The sequence below is a fragment of the Coregonus lavaretus genome (genome assembly GCF_964263955.1).
Source record: "Coregonus lavaretus genome assembly, chromosome: 13".
In the NCBI taxonomy this organism is placed as follows: domain Eukaryota; kingdom Metazoa; phylum Chordata; class Actinopteri; order Salmoniformes; family Salmonidae; genus Coregonus; species Coregonus lavaretus.
In genome coordinates this window covers 20,547,323-20,570,392 of record NC_140000.1, presented here as the reverse complement: position 1 = coordinate 20,570,392, position 23,070 = coordinate 20,547,323, and the positions used below count along the sequence as shown (strand labels likewise).

At 42.9% G+C, this 23,070-nt stretch overlaps 2 protein-coding genes and 1 pseudogene across 5 annotated transcripts; 2 read left to right on the top strand and 1 right to left on the bottom strand.

Annotated features, from left to right (window-relative positions):
- Positions 1–492: 492 nt before the first annotated feature.
- LOC311139959 (solute carrier family 22 member 13-like) lies at positions 493–5,301 on the bottom strand (annotated as a pseudogene). Its single transcript has 12 exons — positions 4,916–5,301; positions 3,787–3,839; positions 3,488–3,707; positions 2,928–3,031; positions 2,687–2,841; positions 2,339–2,507; positions 1,945–2,065; positions 1,750–1,844; positions 1,328–1,542; positions 1,039–1,147; positions 687–896; positions 493–586 (listed from the first exon to the last, which is right to left on the bottom strand). The product of its transcript is annotated as a solute carrier family 22 member 13-like (transcript).
- Positions 5,302–7,066: 1,765 nt separating this feature from the next.
- On the top strand, positions 7,067–12,955 carry LOC311139194 (protein DEK-like). 2 transcript variants are annotated; one of them, XM_084174090.1, is made up of 12 exons: positions 7,067–7,142; positions 7,950–8,118; positions 8,348–8,446; positions 8,698–8,807; positions 8,935–9,029; positions 9,749–9,869; positions 10,091–10,381; positions 10,572–10,757; positions 11,002–11,113; positions 11,376–11,518; positions 11,614–11,682; positions 11,872–12,955. In XM_084174090.1, the coding sequence occupies exons 2-12, from the start codon at positions 7,953–7,955 to the stop codon at positions 11,881–11,883; spliced, it is 1,404 nt and encodes a 467-aa protein (XP_084030216.1). In that variant the 5' UTR covers positions 7,067–7,142; positions 7,950–7,952; the 3' UTR covers positions 11,884–12,955. The 2 variants fall into 2 exon arrangements, with proteins under 2 accessions (XP_084030216.1, XP_084030215.1); XM_084174089.1 differs by having other exon boundaries at positions 11,373–11,518.
- A 1,108-nt stretch (positions 12,956–14,063) lies between these two features.
- Positions 14,064–22,475, top strand: LOC311140471 (succinate-semialdehyde dehydrogenase, mitochondrial-like). Of its 2 annotated transcripts, XM_084175543.1 has the most exons (10): positions 14,151–14,533; positions 15,451–15,534; positions 15,641–15,811; positions 18,798–18,914; positions 19,023–19,166; positions 19,331–19,474; positions 19,638–19,796; positions 19,912–20,075; positions 20,171–20,229; positions 20,410–22,475. In XM_084175543.1, the coding sequence occupies exons 1-10, from the start codon at positions 14,246–14,248 to the stop codon at positions 20,619–20,621; spliced, it is 1,542 nt and encodes a 513-aa protein (XP_084031669.1). In that variant the 5' UTR covers positions 14,151–14,245; the 3' UTR covers positions 20,622–22,475. The 2 variants fall into 2 exon arrangements, with proteins under 2 accessions (XP_084031670.1, XP_084031669.1); XM_084175544.1 differs by having other exon boundaries at positions 14,064–14,533; positions 18,798–19,166.
- Positions 22,476–23,070: the final 595 nt, after the last annotated feature.

Below are 23,070 nucleotides of genomic sequence, written 5' to 3'. Positions count from 1 at the left end.
TGAGAAACTTTTGTTATTGACCAAATACTTATTTTCCACCATAATTTGCAAATAAATTCATATAAAAAATCCTACAATGTGATTTTCTGGAATTTTTTCTCTCATTTTGTCTGTCATAGTTGACGTGTACCTATGATGAAAATTACAGGCCTCTCTCATCTTTTTAAGTGGGAGAACTTGCACAATTGGTGGCTGACTAAATACTTTTTTTCCCCACTGTACCTGCAGTCCCACTAACATTTATCTATGCAATTTGGGGGCAGTTTCCAGAGGCACTGTAATATCTGTACCATTTCTCCCATTGCTAAGTTACTTGGCACCATCTGCTGTTCATGAGAGGTATCACCAAGATTAATATTGTGACAGGTCTGTTTTATTTTATACACAACATCAATTATTTTTATTATTAATTCATAAAACATTTTATCAGTCCCAAAAGGTGGTATCATTTACAAAAAAATAAGGGATATTTTAGAGTAATAACTAACTAACTCACACCTCCAGAGAGTATGGACCAGAGCTCCTCAATTCGGTTGGTTTCTCCTCCTCACCGAGTCCATTTTCAATAGTCCCGCTCTCAGATGTTCTAAGATCAACAAGTAAAAATCAGTAAGTATGGCGCTTGCTTCAATTCACATACTTCACAATTAAAACAGCTACATTTCTAAAACTGAGGGGTTACCCACATGGTCTTCTCCACGAGTGGGTCTGTGTGGTCCTGGAGCTCAGTGTTGAGGGTCTCCGGCAGTAGAAAGCACAGCCCCCCGCCAATGAAGGGAAGAATGCCACAGATGAGCATGGGCAGGGCCTGGTGGTAAACCTCCAGCAGACGCATCAGAGGGGCCAGGATCCCCGCCCCACGGGCACACATGGAGTTCAGACCCACACCGTTCTGTCTGCAAGGACGACATAAATAAGGACGTTGCAATAAATGTATCCAAAAGCGGATGAGGAGAAAACTTGACATGTATACACAGTATGAAGAATTAGGATATTATTCTGCTGTAATAAACAGTATACATTGGGAATTTAACTAACCTTACAACGGTGGGATAGAGCTCAGCAGTATATACATAGACAATAGTGAAGGAGACTGCTATAGCAAACTTTCCAGTCACTGCAATGACTGTCACCAATACTGGAAGGTCTAAGGGTCAAAATAAGACAAACAAGTACCACCAACAGGTATGTTTCAGAATATAACGCCAACTACACCAAGTTCAGGGAAATTCGACAAAGATAAAAAATGTGAATACTACACACTATAAACCCAGATAGGGTAGGTGTTTGATCATTTGCATAACTGGCAAAAGGCTTCGGTAGTCACCTTCCGGAATAGCAAGAATTAGGAGACAAGCTGCTCCGCCAAAGAAGAGAGCGCCTGCCTGACAGGGCCTCCTGCCCAGGCTCTCCAGGAGGGTGTAGCAGCCCAGGCGAGCAAGGATCTCTGCCAGGCCAAAGATGAACTGGGTCAGGTAGATGTCCAGGCCTAAATGGCCCACGTTAAGACTCACGCCAAAGTAGACCAGGCTGGTCACAAACCTGCCCCAAGGGAGAGGGGGGAAAAACTGCTTGTAAAAACAAGATGGGGCATGAAGGAATGCACTACATGTCAATACAGTAAACTCTTGATACATTTCAATAAAATGACCTGAAATGGTTGTGAATTAATGCATTTAAACAGTATTTTGAATATTGATCATAACAGATGTTAAGTTAGTTAAATACAAAGTCGTTGGTCATACTAACCAGATGTAGTTCATGGTGAGAGCACGTTTCCTCAGGTTGGGTATCTTGAAGAGGTCCATCATACTGCCCGTTGTAGACGTGTTCTCAGCCTCCAGCTAGAAGAAGATGCAACTAAATAATATATACCACAAATGCAACTTCATTGTTTTGTTTTTTTACATGCTTGCATTATGTATCTCCAAAGTGAATTTATTCCATGTCGAGTAGTGACTGGGGGACCTCTCTCCTGTTGACCGCAGCTGCCCTTTGGAGCTCCTGCCTGGCCTCCATCTGCCTGCCTTGAGTAAGTAGCCAACGGGCTGACTCTGGGAGAATCCTAGCACGTACGTACACACACACACACACACACACACACACACACACACACAATATTGGCCTACAAATCAAAAACGTGTGTGGTCATCCACATATCACTTCCAAAGAGGTAACTACACAATACTTAAATAAGCCTATGATAAGAAGACACAAACTCATAGAAATAAATCAAAAAATCTGACCTTACGTCAATATCTGGTGGCAATTTAATTGTTCCTTCCCTTCACCCACTGCCCATGCACAAGCCACCATAAGGTATGAAGGTCAGGCTCACCGGAAGTAGACAGCCAGTAGGAGGACGGGGCTGGAGAGCACCAGCTGCAGGGCCCTCCAGTTGTGGACCCCATAGGCGATCCCCGGCAGCAGCATCAGCCCCACGGCATAGCAACATTGTGAGAGGATGGTGAAGAGGGCCCGCTTAGATGTACTGGTCCACTCAGCCCCTTCAAAATAGGAAAATAACTATCACACAGTTTGGGGGTGTCAGCACGCTCAATAGTCAAACACACTGTTTGATGATTGTAGACAGTACAAGGTGTTATATTTTGGCTAATTGAGATTAGAGATTGGTGCTTCTGTGGTAAGAGACAACTCTTGAGACAACCTGGGAGTATTGCCCCACCTAGCACAAATGTGTTCATGGCAATGCCTGATATTGTCATGCCGACCACAAACCGAAGGGCGATGTAGACATAGATGTTGGGGGAGAAGGCAGCGGCCACGCCGAACAGCAACTGGAAGAGCAGGGAAACGAGGATGGCGAAGCGACGACCAAACCTGCGGGGGTATTTCACATTTTTGGGGTGACCTCCTCACTAAACTCTTGACAATTTAAAAGTGGGTTGTGTGTGTGTGTGTTTTACCTGTCTGCCATAGGACCAAACACCAGGGACCCTATTAGGAGGCCGGCCATGTAGATGGACTGTGATGCCTCACTCACAGCTTTGTTGTCACACACCAGGTTAAACTGATGAGGAGGAAGGGAAAGAGGAGAGAATTTAGTTGCCTTTGAGAATCAGGAAATGGATTGCTTCTTTTCATAATAAAAGCGCCATACATGCCTAATCTCACAATTTAGCAGATATCCATGGATATAAATGTGAATAAGGTTCAAAACAAGACCTAAGCATTGACTTCATGAACAAGGCAAGGCCATACTTGCATAACTAAGGTGCCAACTCTGATATACAACAATTGCATTCAAGGGACACAGGATTTAAAACGCAGAACATAGTGATTGATGAAGCTTTTAGGAGAAAATGAGTGACATTATGAAAACTATTGTCAAGCTGCCAAATCAAATAGCGTAAACAGAACCAAACTACCTTGGGTTATCTGCACAAAACTGAACTTCTCACCAGGTAGTGCATAGAGTTAAATAGGAGTTGGGCTGGGGTAATGCAATGACTGCTTTCATCCCTACCTCTGTCACCAGAGTGGGGTTTCCTTGGGGTGTGTCATAAACCCACCCATCTGTACAATATATGTCCACCGGTGTGAACATACGATAGCTCTCATATTCCCCGACATCATTCATTGGAAGTGTGAGGTTTTTCTGTTGGTCATAGGTCAATTCAGGTCCACGGGCGAGTATCCAGTCGGTGTTGCAGTGGTGAGGAAAATTCATACCTGTGAAAACTTTGCTGAACATGTGAAAGGCCATGAATATGTTGGGTATCGATATTGCCACCAACAGGCGATTTTGAAATGCTCCAAACTCACCAACTACTGGGAGTACCTGTCCGAATGCGACCATTCTCTTCTCAACTGGGGTCCTGCATGGAAGACATTGGAAAATAAATCCAAGAAAGCCTACCGCTCTTAGAAAATAGGGGCTACCTACCTAGAACTATAAAGGGTTCTTTGACTAATAGTATCCCTTTAGGAGAACCCTTTTTGCTTCCAGGTAAAGGTTGGTTCCAGGTAGAAAGGTATAGGAACCAAAAAAGTTATCCTAAAGGGACATCCAAATAATAATGTATGGTTATATATTATATTTAAAGGTTTATTTTGAATTGTCATATTATCAGCTAAAAAGCTGAATTGCAGCATACATAGGCCTATGTAAATACAATCAAATAAAAACTATGAGATGTAGTATACAATATTACATTTAAGCAGCATTAAGCAGTTTCACAAAGTAAGGTTTAGGGCGGTTGTAGTATCTGTCAGTCTGAATAGGGGGAAGGTTCAGTTTGTGACTGGATCGGGTAGATCTGTCACTGACATGACCTTTCATCTGAGGCAGCCATTTGTTGTAATCCTGGAATTTTGGATCTACAGAGGTGGGTGCGACGGGACTCCAAGGACTGCAAGCCCAGGTCATTGCATGCAGAAGGTATAGGTGGTGCCCATGATGATTTTGGTTGCATGTCGTTGGCTCTTCTCAAGTTGGTTGTGTTGGTGGGCTGTGAGACCTGGGTGCCATACTGGAGTGGCGTACTCGCAAACTAGATGGACAAAGCAGGTGTAGACTGTCAGAAGGTCTTCAGGGTGAAGGTCGAAGTGGCGAAGATGGTTCATCATGAAGAGCCTTCGGTTCCCTTTGGTGGTAATGTCGGAGATGTGTGTCCCATTTTAGGTTGGCTTGGAATGTCACACTGAGCGCTTTGGCGCTGGACACCACCTCAAGTGTGTGGCCGGAGATGGATTATGGCGGAGGGTGAGTCAGGATTGTGGCTGAAACAGGTGTACATGACGTTGCACTTTGTTGGGTTGAGATTCATCTTGTTTTGTTCTGACCAGTTAGCTAGTTGGTAGAGGTCCTTCTGTATGGTGGAAGTGTCACATATGTGTCTTGATTCTTTGAGGTTCAGGTCATCCACAAAGGCCCAGGAGTTGGATAGGGTACCCTCTGATGCGCCATTGACGTGAGCCACGAATAGAATTGGACCAAGCCGTGTGCCCTAGGGGAGGCCACAGGAGAATTACTGGGCCTGGAATAGAGTCTCATGGGATCTTGTCACCTGGCTACGGCCGGAATGGAAGTTTCAAATCCATGGCATGATCTCTGGTCGGACAGATCATTGCAAAAGGTGCTTCATTGCAATGGTGTGATCCACAAGATCAAAGGCCTTGCTGTAGTCTGTCAGGACCCATGTGCTGGAGGTGCCTCTGGTGTCTGCTGTTCTGTACAGCTGGTCTGCCATGATTACAAGGCACTGGGTGGTTGAGCATCCCGTGAGGCAGCCAAACTGTTGTTTGGAGATGTTCTTTTGGATATCCTGTGGTGCCCATTCAGCAACAAAACCGTCACACACCTTTGCCAGAAGGGGCGTGAGCGAGACGGGCCATAGCTGGTCAATGCTTGGTGGATTACTCTTCGGCAGGAGTACCACTATTGTCTCCTTCCATTGATGTGGACCCACTCCTTCACACAGGGAGGTGTTGAAGAAGTAAGTCAGGGGGGTGGATATTGCAACAGCAACTTCCCTGATGAATCTGCCACTGATGAGGTCAGGACCTGGGGCTTTTCTGGTTGGAATGGAGAGTAGTCTCCTGTGCATTTCCCATGGTTCAGCAGCAGGGAGTGGCATAGCTGGCAAAAATGCAGGTAGGTCTGACAGGTTTAGTGGTGGTAATGATGTGGATGTGGTGACATAAAAACATGGCATTTATAGCGTTGTCTGGGTCGAGCCTGTCAACTTTGATGGAGATTGTCTTTTTACTCCTGGTCAGAGATTTAATTTGATGGTACCATGTGGTTATGGCACCTTCTTTTTGCTAACCATAAAGAGTGTGCCATACAAATCATAAAGAGTGTACCATGCATCAAAGATGCAGAAAAAAAATAAAAGGTAAACTATTTTATTTCCAGTCAAATAAACCTATATTTTAACCCCAGAAAGCAACACGGCCTAAAATAGTCAGTGGGCTAGAATGAAAAAAATCCCATTCTGAAAAAGCACTAATATTGTGAAATAGCCCAAATACAGCAATCGTGTCATCAAGTTTTAGGCCTACCTTTACATTTACATTTTACTCATTTAGCAGACGCTCTTATCCAGAGCGACTTACAGGAGCAATTAGGGTTAAGTGCCTTGCTTAAGCGCACATCGACAGATTTTTCGCCTAGTCGGCTCGGGGATTAGAACCAGCGACCTTTCGGTTACTGGCACAACGCTCTTACCCACTAAGCTACCTGCAGCCCCTTTACCAGGTGAGTCCCTTGCCCTGGCCCCCGCTGTTTTCCTGCGCAACAAGGTAAAGATGGTAGCAGCTCAAAGTACTGTACAGTGTAGTTAACTGATGAATTGACATGCCAAAATGTTAACTCTTGAGGGAGTTCTATTAACCTGAGCCGCGTTGCACCGGTCAATGCGAACGGGCAAAAACCGTGAGGGAGGAGCGCCATCTCAACTCGAACAGTAATCTGCGCCATTTGGTCATGTTGTCAAGAAGGCAGCCTCGTCCAGAAACATATCTATTTTCCATCAAATCTATTTTCGAAAAGCAATCACTTTTGCATGTACACAATGTAATTAAAAAACACAATGATACTCATTACTCCAAGTGTTTATGCCTGGTTCAAAACTACTGGGAACTCGGAAAAATACAAGGTCAAATTTTGACGTCAATGATATTCAGGTCGAAAAGTCGGAGCTCTAGAAAGAGTTTGAATTCGGAGTTGGATGGCCATTCAAATCGATTTTTCCCAGTTGGAGCGTGTTTTTTTTCCCGAATAACCAGTTGTTTTGAACACGCATTTTGAGCCTACTTCACTGCGGACTTTGAACGGGTCACCTGGCTGACGCCCGGGAGGCAACCCAGTTCCAAAACAAATGCAATCACTTTTCACCTGCTGCAAACTCCTCCCACCGGGGTAAATCACGGGGTAACTCGGGCCAGATAATCGAATCCCCTCATTTAGTGTATTATCCAATCCACCAATAAAACCAGGGAAATAAGGACGTTGGCTGTTAGATTAGTCCTAATTGGCTCATTTCTAATATTGTGTGGTTTAGTTTAGTCATGATTGACCCATTTCTAACGTTGTGTGGTACGTCATCTAAATTATTGCCCAGTGACGCCCACACTGCAACAACCCCGCCATTTGGAACCTAATCTTTGAAAACAAGGTAAAGTATTGAATATATTGGCATACTGTAATAGCTAGCTATAGATTTCGAATGAGCCAGAATGGTCATATTAAGTGTCATTGTAACTGAAACAAATAATCCGCATTTAGATGCATTCTGTAGCTAAAATAGAACTGCCTGACTGGCTGGCTCACTGTTACGCTGACAAGAAGACTGAGCTAACGGTAGCTAACTAGCGAAGTCAGGCAGCGTCAGCGGGGATTTATTTACTAACTTAGGTAACTATCCCGTTGATAGGTTTCTACCAAACCACATCATTGTCAATTCAACAGGTTAGCAAATATCGAGCTAGTTTTCAGTCTGTGTGGTGGTAAACTTTGAGAAATGGGTACTGTACGTAGTTGGCTGGTTAGCTAACGTTAGCTCTCTGTTGTGTTCAAAACAAACCTGCGCGCCAAATCATGTCTCCGGGCGCCACACTTTAAAAAGTTTAACTCCACAAGATTGAATGTACTGTTGTAGCTGGCTAGCTATGTATACTAATAATGACAACTATCTGGTGGTGGTTAAATTGTGATTGATTGTAATTTTAACTAGCTAGATAGCTAATTTCATCCGATTTTTCAAGGGGTTAGCAATCACAAACAGTCATAGAACAAAAACTAGCTAGCTAACAATGTTCTCAGACATGACATTTTCAAGTCCGAGGGAAAGTTGTTGACTAGTTAACGTTAGCTTTAATGTTTTAGTCAATATTGTTCACATAAAAAGGAGGGACTATAGTTGGGTGCTTCTCCAGGGATATCTGGCTAAACTGATGGTGGAACTACTTTCTTCCCAAAACAGGGTATGTCAGCAGATGTTACAAAGTGCACTGACATGACTGAAACAATGGATGAAGAGATGGAGGTTTGTCCCCTGTTGGAGGAGGTAGAGAAAGAACCAAAGGTTGAAGACCTGGCCGACTCACCAGATAAGGCCCGAAAACCACGGAATGAAATGAGTAGAGACATAAGTATGATAAGTCAATGATATTTATGAACTAGTTTTGCTCAATATAGGCCTACATTATGTTAATTTATAGTTCAGGACGGGTATCTAGCTAGTTATCATCCCTCCTTTACCTTCCTCAGCTTTGCATGGGTCCAACTTGTTAGTTATTGCATGCACAGAGACCTGGTTTGCTACAGTTGACGAAGCCAGCAGCAATGAATTCTATTTGACCTGTTCTGTTCTTCTTGCAGCTGTATCTCAAATAGTTGAAGGGAAGAGGGAGAAGAAGACGGTGCAAAGACTTGATTTCCAAGTTGCAAAACCTGCGAAGGTGCTGAAAGTTGAAAATGGTAAGTCGGACATGTCTCTTTATCACCAAAGGCTATAGATGAGCACAGATAACTTTTCCAAAGTTTTGTTGACATGAGACAGAATGAAGCCTGTAAACAATTTCTCATCAGTCTCGTAGTCTATGTATTGGGATGCAACTGTATCATGTATCAGCCCTGCTGGGATCTCATATCATGCCCCCACCACCACTTTGCCCTCTGTAGTCAGCTCAGCATTTAACAGTACAACCCTAATTTTCACTCCCTCTCAGGTGGCGGAGATAAATTGGGAGACATTGCGCGAGTGAACCACCACCTCGGAAAGCTGAAGGTTCCAGATCTGAAACCCCTTCATACAATTCTCTTTGATATGCCAGGTAAGGTAAGCGTATCTTACACTTTTTAAAAGGGAAAGAGTTCTGTCACAATGGACACCCCTGTGTGGGTAGAACAACTCTAGAGTTGCTGTTCTTAGTCGGTTGTGTCATTGTTGATGGTTCTCTCCTCAGATTGCCACAATGAGGAAAAACATGCGGCTGTTCAATGGCTTCCTGTTCGAGGTTGACAGTGATCCCTATATAAAGAAGAAGGAGAGGATGATGAAGTAAGAAGGAGAAAGGGTTGCTCAGTTAGGACTTGTGAAACAACAGTAGGAATGTGTGTGTATATATAGATGTTGTACTTTTATTTTATCAGGGAGTCATACTGAGACCAAGGTCTCTTTTACAGATGAGCCCTGAATTACAGAAAATACACACGTCAAAATATAAATGCAAAATGCAAGCAGAAAGAAAAACACGGTCATAAAAAACAAACACATTAATCAGTAATAAGGTCCTCAATCAGCTTTCTGAATTGCCCTAGAGGCACCAACACATCCAATTTAAGAACATTTTGAAGATTGTTCCACAAATAAGGTGCAAAAACTAAAAGCTGATTTACCCAACTCAGTAGAGACCAAAGGAATTTCCAGAGTTAACCATCCCTGAGACCGGGTCAAGTAACTTGTGTCTAAAGTTTAGGAATGATGTTGGGCAAAGTGGGACTTTTTGTAAAAGGGCTTTATAAATGAAAACAGCAATGTATCAACCTATGTGACATCAGAGGGCCAACCAACTTTCTGGTAGAGAATGCAGTGATGAGTACTAAAATTGTCGCTTGTAATAAAGCGCAGGGCGCTATGATAAACTGCATCTAACAGGTTTAATGAAGTAACCTGTTTAAACATCTGAAATATTGTGATTGTGGATCAAACTTGCTCCATTATTATTGCACAATACACAAGCAAACTAATGACTAGTATTTATGTGTGCTGTGATTCAGGATAACATGCGTAAGATTGAGGACCATCTGCAAAGTGTTAGACCTGGAGAAGGGTGGAAACCAGTCAGTCCTCATCGACAGGATCATGACTTTCCTCATGAGTCCCAGAATATCAGGAAAAGTGAGTTACATGCCTTCTTTATTTTTTAAATAAACTGTCCTTAACAGTAGTTTTCGTGTGTGTGTGTGAGTGACTGGTCTTTGCTCTTTAGCTAGATAGATACACATTTCTTGAGTTTGTTGTCTTGTCAAACAGAATACAAAACCAAACCGTCTGTTCACCAATGAGGTCTTAAAAAAAGGTATAGGCCCTACCTATAGTTCTGTCCTTCCCATCTGCAGCCTGTGATCTCAAAGAGGAAGAAGAAGTCTAAGAAGAATATCTCAACCAAAGACTCTAAGAGCAAGACCAAGGCTAAGGCGAAGAGTACATCCAGCAGCCCCCGGAAGGCCAAAGCAGAGAGCAAGTCCAAAGCCATCGTCACTGATTCCAGCAGTGATGATGACGACGAGCAAGGAGTCACAGTAGAACAAGACGAGTCAGAAGCTGAAAAGAAGAGCGGGAAATCGGGAAAGAGGGAAAAGGTGACGACCGATGAAGATACCGATGATTCTGATGACTACGACGAAGAGGTGAAGAGAACTGAAATGTTGTAATGTAAACTGATAGGTATTGTCCATTGGAAATTGATATTTTCCCTATTTGATCTTGCACGATACTAGTGCCACTATATAAATATTGTAGAACTGTAGAAAGTGAACTGTCCGCCTGTTCTGTCACTCAAAGATTAACCACAGAAGTCTCTTCTCTCCTACCAATCAGGAGCCCAAGTCAAATCCAGCAGCCAAGGGCAATAGAACACCTGCCAAGAAGCGTACACAACCAGCAAAGAAGGCAGCTCCTGCCAAAAAGAAGACGAAAGAGGAAGATTCCGACCAGTCCGAGTCTGATTCAGACAAGGATGAAGAAGATGAGGAGGAGAAAGACAGCGAGAGTGAAGTTGAGAAGGTGAGACTCTTCTGTCAATCTGTCTCAGATTCTGGATTTGCTAAACTCACAGCAAATCTTGTGAATACAAAAGTCAACCGTTTGGGTTTGTGTCCATATTTTAATGGTTTGTTGTATGTAATTATTATGTAATAGATCATGTCTATTATGTCTTCTGGATAGGGTTTTTACCCATTTGCCTTTTTATCTTGAACTAATGGTGAGCGACGTAATGGAGTGAACTCATGGATTGATTTGTCCTCAGCCAAAAAAGAAACCAGCAGCTAAGAGGGCAGCACCGGCCAAGCCAGCAGCTAAGACCAAGAAAGCAGACAGCAGCAGTAACAAACAGAAAGAGACTGCCAACAAGGGCAATAGTAAGAATCTGTAGATTGACTTTTATAGCACATTTCATACGTCATTGGCAACCTGTAGCCTACATTTTATATTTTAGTCATTTAGCAGACGCTCTTATCCAGAGCGACTTACAGTTAGTGAGTGCATACATTTTTCATACTGGCCCCCCATGGGAAACGAACCCACAACCCTGACGTTGCAAGCGCCATGCTCTACCAACTGAGCTACAGGAGGCTAGTGCTTATTGTTATGTTTTTGTCTGCTTGTTTTCCTAAATAGCAGCACTCGACAGCTCGGATGACGATGAGCCGTTGATCAAGATGATCAAGAAGCCTCCGACAGATGAGCAGCTGAAGGAGACTGTGACGAGGCTGCTGAAAGACGCCAACCTGGAGGAGATGACCATGAAGAAGATCTGCCAGAAAGTATGTTTGCTCCTCAAACCCCTCTGATTTTGATATCACAGTGATGGTTGGTTTACCTGTAAAAGTCTCTTAACACAACAACTTCTCTGTCCCAGGTGTACGACACATACCCAGAGCATGACCTGACCAGCAGAAAGGACTATGTCAAGCAGACGGTAAAAACGGTGAGTAACCTGTCCTCCCTTGGTGTTCTGGAATAGCAGCACTGTGCTTGCCTTATCGACTGTCAAAATATGTCATTACCCCCAAAAATGTGTTGTTAAAGGCTTTTCAATTATGTTTTATCTGTTGGCAGACTGTTGATTTCTTTGTATAACCATATGTGTTTTTTTTTTTGTTTTTTTTCTTTGCAGCTGATTTCCTAAAGAACATGAACGGTCCTTGTGACTATTAACTGTGTGAATGTTCCAATGCTGGAAAAGGATAATCAAAAGAATGTGCCTACCTTCTTATAACTGCTCAAACCCCCAGTTTTACTTCTGTATGTGTTTTTATTTGAATGAAAAATGTTTTTATATGTTTCCGTATTATGTCATTTCCAACTTGACTGCACACTTCGCTTAGGTCATATTTAACATGCTACTTAAGGCTTATGCATTTGAGTCATTGCTTGTTAATAATCTGTGCTTTGTTAATACACTTAACTTTACAGTTTTTCTACTGATCCCAAGCAAAGGGTGTTAGGCTAAACGAACAGTGTTTAGAGATTCAAGGTTGGTCACTGTAAATGGAAATATGTCCTTAGGCAATGCATGAATTCACACATTGTTGATTTAAATTGATTTCCTGAATTGACCAGTCAAAATGGAATAAGGCCCCTCACTATAGCTATCCACTGCCTTCCTTCTTTGTCTTTTGTGGAGGATTTCAAATATAGTATTTCCCTCTGTGGTGTTGATGCACATGAAACAGCAACAAGGCAGTGGTATAAATGCTGGGGTGTATTCACTAGGAACCAAACAGGGAGGGACCTACTGGAATTTGACAAATAGAAACTTGTTTTACGTTTGGAGTAAACTGTTTCTGTTGCAAAACGTTTTGGACTAATGATTCCACCCCTGAATTCTTCCCGTTTTCCCTTCTCCCTAGGCATTTTGTGTAAAATAGTTTTGCATGCCAAGCCTTTCAATTGAGTTTTGAGAAGTATTTATTGTCACAGTCAAGTCTTCAAACATATTCCTTGATAGCATTTATAATACTTCATGTTTTTATATGTAAATGTGTACATACATTTGAGAATCATTCCCTTTTGATGAGATCCTGTTTTAGTCCTTATTTTGTCTCTCTATGAAGTACAGGATGATTAGATGTATGTAGTTGTTACCTTGCTCAATGAAGAGTTGCATATTTTTGGTCAATGTACCTTTGACAAAGTAACAGTGTCATTGAATGAAATTGTCTTACAATGTTCTGCATATAAATTAAATCAGATTTTTGAACAAACACTTGTCTATCTAGTGTTTTGTTAAAGCAAAGACACTCATTACTAAGGCGGTAAACAGTTAGATAAGATATTGGCCCTGTTAAGGTGCATCAAAACCGTGATGTCATGTAAATTGTGACTGCCTGACTGATCTACAAATAATAGTGGTCAGTGCTATCTGGAATCCTTTGGACGTTCCTACCCTAACCTTCATCTTAACTATTTTACGTTTCAACTTCAATGGGGGTTAGGGATGTCCCAAGGATCCCAGATAGCATGGACTAAATAACATTGGGCATGTTCAAGAGGATCAAAACAGTATTAAATGTGGGGTGGTTCGAGCCCTAAATTATGATTGGCAGACATCCGTGGTATGTAAGACCTTATGCCATGGGTATGACAATTTATTTTTACTGCTCTAATTACGTTAACCAGTTTATAATAGCAATAAGGCATCTCAACGGTTTGTGAAATATGGCCAATATACCACGGCTAATGGCTGTATCCAGGCACGTTGAGTCATGCATAAGAACAGACCTTAGCCATGGTATAGTGGCCATATACCACACCCCCGGGGCCATTGCTTAAATGTATCATGGGTAAATTGTGACTGACTGATCTACAAATAATGAGTAATTATTTATGATGCAAGGTGATTTGTAGATCATTAGTCGGCAGTCTGCTGCAATGTCGAACAAGCCCATTGAGTAGTTGACGCAATGTGATTTGTAGATTGACTAAACTCGCGTCTTTTATAACGTCGGTTTGAGACTATAAGGACTGAACTAATGATGTAGACATCCCTACAGTTAGCCTACATTTCAGGGAAGCTGGTTATAGTTTGCGGGCTCTTATTGGACGCAAGAGAAAATATCCAAGCTTGTGGATTGGCCAGCTAACCACATCAATGGCGATGGGAAAGACAGACGATGTAACAAGCTATTTATCGATACATTAGCTTATTTCATAACTATAACTAGCCTAGTATCTTAGATACTGTCTTTGCTTGTTGCATTTGCAGGGAATACATGTAGCTACACATTTTGCTGCTTTTGATAATGACATGTGTTACAATGTATCTATTTTGAGCGAAGGAACACACGAATTATGGTTTAGTCAGTAATGTATTGTGTGTGCATGATCACGTGTTTAACGCGACCGCCTTCAAGACTGGTTCAAACTCGTATCTATTCACCAACGACAACCTTATTAAAATTCACCACTGTCACTGCACCAGTTTTGCGTGGACAGAGCGAAACAGAATTCCACTTGAAACCTCTTGTGGACAAAGCTATTCTTGTGGTATGGGTAGTTTCTGTCTCCTAAGAAGTCGGGGTGTTCTCCGCCAGGTTTTGCCCGGCCTACCGTCTGTCATGCATCGGCAATACAGCCTCGACATTTCGGCTCAGCTTCTCCGAACGCAGGGCTATGTGAACGGGCAGTGGATCAATGCTCCCTCTACCTTCCCAGTGCTGGACCCAGCGACGGGGGAAGAGATTGCAAAAGTCGCAGACTGCGGTCCAGCAGAAGCTAAACTAGCTGTCGACGCAGCATACAAGGCATTCTACTCCTGGAAGCAACACACAGCGAAGGTATGCCTCCACTTTAATTATGCTGCCTGTCAGTTGACGATTCACAATTCTGTGAATAACATCTTTATATTTTTTTCCTTCATCAGTACCACCTTCCCTTGTGCTTTCCCCACATTTCCTAGGTGCATGAGATTAACAGTGTGACAGCTGCTTTCCCTAAATAGTGTGACTGGGATGACTGTTAGGCAGAATATAATAACCTAATAGAGACAGTGAACAATTGCATATATATTACAATCATCATAGCCTATACCCCAGGGTTCATTGTTTTGGGGCCTGTACTGTAGTGTACACTCTATAATGGCCTGGCCAAAGAACTGCTTGGCCTGCAAAGTAGCCACTCCAGGTTGCAGGGGTGTGTTTTTTACTGTCCATGAGTGATTATGCAATTACTAAAAGCAACTCACTCACTGACATATTAATACATCACTAAGCAGGGAGCCTTGAGAGAATATCAAAGTCCGACTCCAACATCTTATACTGTAGTTTTGGGAGAATCCTGTTCACTCCAGTTTTGTCTTTGTTATGGTAAAGATGTCCTCATTGTACTGGTTTCCTCTGTCCATGCAGCCAACAAACACCCCCTCCCCTTCTCTTTTTAGCCATCCCCCCTTTTCCAACTTTCTCTGTCCCATTTTCATCATGCAAATAAATGCTCTGCTGCCATGCATGTGAAGCAATGCTTCGGAGCAAGAGGGACTGAGTGAGTGGAAAGGCTACAGCCAGAGGCACCACTCACCATCAAGACCTAATACACTCTCAATACCCAGAACACATTGTTGCATCAAGTTCCATCTCTGTTATCAGGAGCTGCTAGTTCCAGGGAGAGCTAGTAAGACCAGACTGGGACCTCCAGATTCTTATGGATCTTGCAACTTACTGATTCCATTATCTGATGATGTTGTTTTCTTCCCTAGGAAAGAAGTGTCCTTCTACGGAAATGGTACGATCTGTTGACTTTGAACAAGGAGGACCTTGCTAAACTGATCACCTTTGAGTGTGTGAGTATTGTCTTACTGGTTGCAACAGGGGTGCTGCCCTGTCGTTGTAATGATTTATATTTCGTTCCGAGTTGTAAACTACTAGTGTGTGTTCTACACCTCTTAGGGCAAGCCCATGAAGGAGTCCCTGGGGGAGATTGCTTACGCTGCTGGCTTCCTGGAGTGGTTCTCTGAGGAGGCGCGCCGTGTCTACGGTGATGTTGTGCCCTCGGCTGCCAAGGACCGTAAGATCATTCTGCTCAAACAGCCTGTGGGAGTGGCCTCCATCATCACTCCGGTGAGCTGTAATGCTTCATACATCTACTACAGTTGAAGTCGGACGTTTACATACACTTAGGTTGGAATCATTAAAACTTGTTTTTCAACCACTCCACAAATTTCTTGTTAACACACTATAGTTTTGGCAAGTCGGTTAGGACATCTACTTTGTGCATGACACAAGTAATTTTTCCAACAATTGTTTACAGACAGATGATTTCACTTATAATTCACTGTATCACAATTCCAGTGGGTCAGAAGTTTACATACACTAAATTGACTGTGCCTTTAAACAGCTTGGATAATTCCAGAAAATGATGTCATGGCTTTAGAAGCTTCTGATAGGCTAATTGACATAATTTGAGTCAATTGGAGGTGTACCTGTGGATGTATTTTAAGGCATACCTTCAAAATCAGTGCCTCTTTGCTTGACATCATAGAAAAATGAAAAGAAATCAGCCCACTCCTCCATACAGAAATTGACCCACTCCTCCATACAGACCTTCACCAGATCCTTCAGGTTTCGGGGCTGTCGCTGGGCAATACGGACTTTCAGCTCCCTCCAAAGATTTTCTATTGGGTTCAGGTCTGGAGACTGGCTAGGCCACTCCAGGACCTTGAGATGCTTCTTACGGAGCCACTCCTTAGTTGCCCTAGCTGTGTGTTTCAGGTCGTTGTCATGCTGGAAGACCCAGCCACGACCCATCTTCAATGCTCTTACTGAGGGAAGGAGGTTGTTGGCCAAGATCTCGCGATACATGGCCCCATCCATCCTCCCCGCAATACGGTGCAGTCGTCCTGTCCCCTTTGCAGAAAAGCATCCCCAAAGAATTATGTTTCCACCTCCATGCTTCACGGTTGGGATGGTGTTCTTGGGGTTGTACTCATCCTTCTTCTTCCTCCAAACACGGCGAGTGGAGTTTAGACCAAAAAGCTCTATTTTTGTCTCATCAGACCACATGACCTTCTCCCATTCCTCCTCTGGATCATCCAGATGGTCATTGGCAAACTTCAGATGGGCCTGGACATGCGCTGGCTTGAGCAGGGGGACCTTGCGTGTGCTGCAGGATTTTAATCCATGACGGCGTAGTGTGTTACTAATGGTTTTCTTTGAGACTGTGGTCCCAGCTCTCTTCAGGTCATTGACCAGGTCCTGCCGTGTAGTTCTGGGCTGATCCATCACCTTCCTCATGATCATTGATGCCCCACGAGGTGAGATCTTGCATGGAGCCCCAGACCGAGGGTGATTGACCGTCATTTTGAACGTCTTCCATTTTCTAATAATTGCACCAACAGTTGTTGCCTTCTCACCAAGCTGCTTGCCTATTGTCCTGTAGCCCATCCCAGCCTTGTGCAGGTCTACAATTTTATCCCTGATGTCCTTACACAGCTCTCTGGTCTTGGCCATTGTGGAGAGGTTGGAGTCTGTTTGGTTGAGTGTGTGGACAGGTGTCTTTTATACAGGTAACGAGTTCAAACAGGTGCAGTTAATACACGTAATGAGTGGAGAACAGGAGGGCTTCTTAAAGAAAAACTAACAGGTCTGTGAGAGCCGGAATTCTTACTGGTTGGTAGGTGATCAAATACTTATGTCATGCAATAAAATGCAAATTAATTACTTAAAAATCATACAATGTGATTTTCTAAGATTTTTGTTTTAGATTCCGTCTCTCACAGTTGAAGTGTACCTATGATAAAAATTACAGACCTCTACATGCTTTGTAAGTATAAAAATCGGCAGTGTATCAAATACTTGTTCTCCCCACTGTATATCCACAGTAAAATGAGTCCTATATAGGCATAACCTGAAAGGCCGCTCAGCAAGGAAGAAGACACTGCTCCAAAACCGCCATAAAAAATCCAGACTACGGTTTGCAACTGCACATGGGGAGAAAGATCGTACTTTTTGGAGAAATGTCCTCTGGTCTGATGAAACAAAAGTAGAACTGTTTGGCCATAATGACCATCGTTATGTTTGGAGGAAAAAGTGGGTTACTTGCAAGCCGAAGAACACCTTCCCAACCGTGAAGCACGGGGGTGGCAGCATCATGCTGTGGGGGTGCTTTGCTACAGGAGGGACTGGTGCACTTCACAAAATAGATTGCATCATGAGGACCTCTGTAGCTCAGCTGGTAGAGCACGGCGCTTGTAACGCCAAGGTAGTGGGTTCGATCCCCGGGACCACCCATACACAAAAATGTATGCACGCACGACTGTAAGTCGCTTTGGATAAAAGCGTCTGCTAAATGGCATATTATTATTATTATTATTATTTATTATTATTAGGAAGGAAAATTATGTGGATATATTGAAGCAACATCTCAAGACATCAGTCAGGAAGTTAAAGCTTGATCGCAAATGGGTCTTCCAAATGGACAAGGACCCCAAGCATACTTCCAAAGTTGTGGCAAAATGGCTTAAGGACAACAAAGTCAAGGTATTGGAGTGGCCATCACAAAGCCCTGACCTCAATCCTATAGAAAATGTGTGGGCAGAACTGAAAAAGCGTGTGTGAGCAAGGAGGCCTACAAACATGACTCAGTTACACCAGCTCTGTTTGGAGGAATGGGCCAAAATTCACCCAACTTATTGTGGAAAGCTTGTGGAAGGCTACCTGAAACGTTTGACCCAAGTTAAACAATTTAAAGGCAATGCTACCAAATACTAATTGAGTGTATGTAAACTTCTGACCCACTGGGAATGTGATGAAAGAAGTAAAAGCTGAAATAAATAATTCTCTCTACTATTATTCTGACATTTCACATTCTTAAAATAAAGTGGTGATCCTAACTGACCTAAAACAGGGAATTTTTACTAGGATTAAATGTCAGGAATTGTGAAAAACTGAGTTTAAATGTATTTGGCTAAGGCGTATGTAAACTTCCGAATTCAACTGTATATGTCAGGAATGTCCAACTTTGGTCCTGGAGAGCTACCTCCGTAATGCTTGTCACTTCCTGCGTAACAGCTAGCCTATCCTCCTCCTCCCTCCCACACACACACAGTGGAACTTCCCCAGTGCTATGATAACCAGGAAAGTGGGTGCTGCCCTGGCCGCGGGCTGCACCGTCGTGGTGAAACCTGCCGAGGACACACCCCTCTCTGCCCTGGCGCTTGCTGAGGTCAGTGCTTCCTTTCCCACAACAACACTCACTGTGTACTGTAGCTGGGTCCCCAATAGTGAGACACTTCATTTGTCTAATTCATATGTTTACTTTGTGTGTGTGAAGCTGGCGAGTCAGGCCGGGATCCCTGCTGGGGTGTTTAACGTGGTGCCCTGCTCCAGAGAGAAGACCCCCTCTGTTGGGACGGTCCTCTGCACAGACCCCCTGGTGGGGAAGGTCTCCTTCACTGGATCCACTGCCACTGGCAAGGTATGGACACTGATCTAGAATGGCTTCAGAGTTAGCTTAATCAATCCTGAAAATGCCATATAAATTACAATATAAACTTCATGTTAGTCTTAAATTTTGTAGGTGGATAATTTTTTCCATGGAAAGGCCTGTGATCTTCCTGATAACTCCTTCCTCATCCTCAGATTCTCTTAAAGCACGCTGCCGACACTGTCAAGAGGGTTTCAATGGAGCTGGGTGGCCATGCCCCCTTCATTGTGTTTGACAGTGCGGATGTGGACAAGGCTGTGGCGGGAGCCATGAACTCCAAGTTCAGGAACTCAGGACAGGTACTGGAATCGGAGATATCTCAAAACAAATCATTTTGTGTCTACTGTACTGGTGAAACTGTGAAATGAACCATATCTAAATGTTGCGTGTCATTCTAAAACAGGGTGTCTTAAGTCGTGGCCTAACCTCCATGTCCCTCAATGTGCCCTTTGACCCCTGTAGACATGTGTCTGCTCCAACCGCTTCCTGGTCCAGAGTAGGATCCACGATCGCTTCATAGAGAAGTTGGGGAAAGCCATGGACACAGAGCTCCGTCTGGGCCACGGCTCTGACCCAAACACCACCCAGGGACCCCTCATCAATGTCCGTGCCTCTGAGAAGGTAACCTGGTTCCTTCTGTCAAGAGGTTTTGTATTATAACTATATTATTTGCGTTATAATGTTGTTTATATTCTGATATGTTACATAACCTTATGATATCCTATGTCTCTCCCAGGTGGAGCACCAGGTAATGGATGCAGTATCGCGGGGGGCCAAGGTGCTAAGGGGGGGGAAGCGTCTGGATGGCTCGTTCCATCAGCCCACTCTGCTGGCTGATGTCACCACAGACATGCTGTGTACCAGAGAGGAAACCTTCGGTCCTCTCCTGCCCGTCATTAGGTCAGTGGAGCTAGGAGAGATCAGACAACTGAAGCGTGGATGGATGCTAAAATGGAAGCTAACTCAAGTTGTTTTTTGTCTTTTCCTTTTGACAGGTTTAACACAGAGGAGGAAGCACTTGCCATTGCCAATGCATCTCATGTGGGTTTAGCAGGTGAGCTAAACATTATTGTATGCACCTTGCTATCATGTCTGAAAACCCCTCAAAACTATAATAAGAATAATTATTTGACAGAGACATTCTGATTACTCTATTTCATGTCAATATAAAGTCTATCTCAAAATCTGAGTTGATGAGTTTCATTCAACTATGCTCTGCTCCACCCCCTCCCAGGGTACTTCTTCTCCCAGGACGTCAGTCAGATCTGGCGGGTGGCGGAGAATCTGGAGGTAGGCATGGTGGGGGTGAACGAGGGTCTCCTCTCCACCCCAGAGGCCTCCTTCGGCGGCGTCAAACAGTCGGGCCTGGGCCGTGAGGGCTCCAAGTACGGCATTGAGGAGTACCTGGACGTCAAGTACATGTGCTTTGGGGGGCTAACCCCCTGAGGGACCACTACAACCCCCCCCCGCCCCCCCCCCCCCCCCCCAACTCCTGGACTCCCCAAGTAGGAAGCAGTGATTTGGGGAGAAGGGATGAGGATTCTTAGAGGCTCTAGTAACAGTTACTACTCATATTTCAAATTTAAAAAAACAACAACAATGGATGACAGTAATCAAATATGATTCCTTCACAAATTGTGATTCTGAACCTCTGCATATTTTGTCATTGAGAGACTTGAGAGCATTCATCGCTCAGATAAAGGGAAATAAATAATAACAAACATATGTTAATGCAGTACAACTTAACTTGGAGTGCTGCAGGCTGGTATGCAGTATAGGGAAAACCTTTCATAATATTGAAAATGCCATTGGTGGTTGCAGGATTATCCCTAATGCAATGGTTCATAAATATGTGAAGCTGCTGAGAAATCCTTATCCCCAGTTCCATGCTTTACATGGTTTCCTCTCCTCATCCTCTCTGACCACTGGTCTGTAAGAACTGGTGAAGGGAAAGCAATATGGTGACAACCCAAACCAGTTCTCCAGGTCAGTTAAATGGACAGTTAAAGGCCCAGTGCAATCAAAAACATGATTTTCCTGTGTTTCTATATATATTTCCACACTGAGATTGGAATAATATTGTGAAAATGATGATAATGCCCTTTTAAATTTAGAGCTGTTTGAAAAGACCACCTGAAATTTTAGGCTGTTTTGGTGGGATGGAGTTTTGGCCTGCCAGGTGACATCACCAGGTGGTAAATTGGTTAATAGACCAATAAGAAATAGTTACAAACCTCTCTGCCAATAACCGCTCATTTTCAGTTTTCCCCTGCTCATTCAGACCACTCCCAGCCAGTCTTAGCAAAATTCTTGCTTGAGAAATTGCTCTTTGCTAAGAAGCTATTTTTGTTTTTTTGTTTTCAATTAAAATGTTAAAAATCACAGTAAGGTACTTAATTGTTACCCAGAAATGATTTGATATTGAGATAAAAACAACTGCAATGGAACTTTTTAGGGGTATGAAGGAAGCCCCTTACAAAAGAGGATAGGAAGCCAAAATAGTATTTGGACATAACCCCATGCACTTCTCTAACCTGTGGGATCCCATGACGATCTTGACCTTTAGGGCTAAATCATATGTTGAGATACAAATGAACAAACGTGTGTTCTCAATGTAGGATTGGTCCATCAATGAGGAACATTGTATAACTTGAAGTCTAGCATAGAGTTGGGTAGATTTAAAAAGCACATCAATTGCAAATGGTGAGATTATTAATACGCACAAGATACTTTATCTATTTTCTAGAAAAGGGAGCTTGGCTGTATCCAAATGCCTGAAATCCTGTGGTAAGATAGATGTATTAGATATGTTGCTTGATAACAATGTGGTGATATTATGAATTACAATATTTTTGTAACCGTTGAGGAATAGCCTTGTTGGGCTAAGCAGTTAGAATGAAATGTACTGTGTGTAGCGTCCTCTGTTGAAATTTAGTTTTTTGAACTGTCCTAACTACTAAAAAACAATCTATTGTAGACCATGCCACTACATTAGTATAGCTTATTATGTTGTTGTAGGTAACTAGTCTTCCCACATACAATATATTATACAGTAGAGCTGCCTTACGATATTCAGACAGGTGGGACAAACTACGTGCTGTATCTGAGCCTGCAATGTAAACGTTGTGTTGTTCTCTGAAACTGAAGTAATGTCTCTTGCCAAACATTGTCCCCTAAGTGCCGTTTGAATAATTTTACAAATTCTGTTTTCTAGTTGTGACATTCTCATTGTGTAAAATAATATTTGTAACAATTGTAAATATTAATGGAGTACATCAGAAAATGTAAAATAAATTACTGTGAGTTACTTTGTTGTTTGTCGAACAATATCAGTTGGTTTACCTTAGATCAGTGTTTCCCGACCCTGGTCCTCGAGTATCCCCAACAGTACAAATTTTGTTGTAGCCCTGGATAAACACACCTCATTCAGCTCATTGAGGGCTTGATGTTTAGTTGACAAGTTGAATCCGGTGTGTTTGTCCAGGGTTACAATAAACATGTGTACTGTTGAGGGTACTGGAGGACCAGGGTTGGGAAACACTGCCTTAGATCTTACTACTCATTTTGGACAGGAAAGAAGGTGACACAGAATTCAGTACACCGTTCATTGATTTGATGCATTGGTTTATTTTTGGCAATATATTATCTGTAAAAACATTGGTAGCTGTAATTAGTTAAGTAAACAAAGCATATACCAAAAATTGGGTGGCGTAATGGGAAAAATGCATGAATATACCAACATGGCTGTAGTGTTTCCGTCCATATTGGGGAAATATCTCCCCAGTCCCTTACGAAAACAAAAAATGTAAAGCAACCATTGGACATGCTTATGTTGCTTTAATGTCTGATGTATTTTATCCATTCCATCGACAGTTACCTGTCCTGCATAGTAACG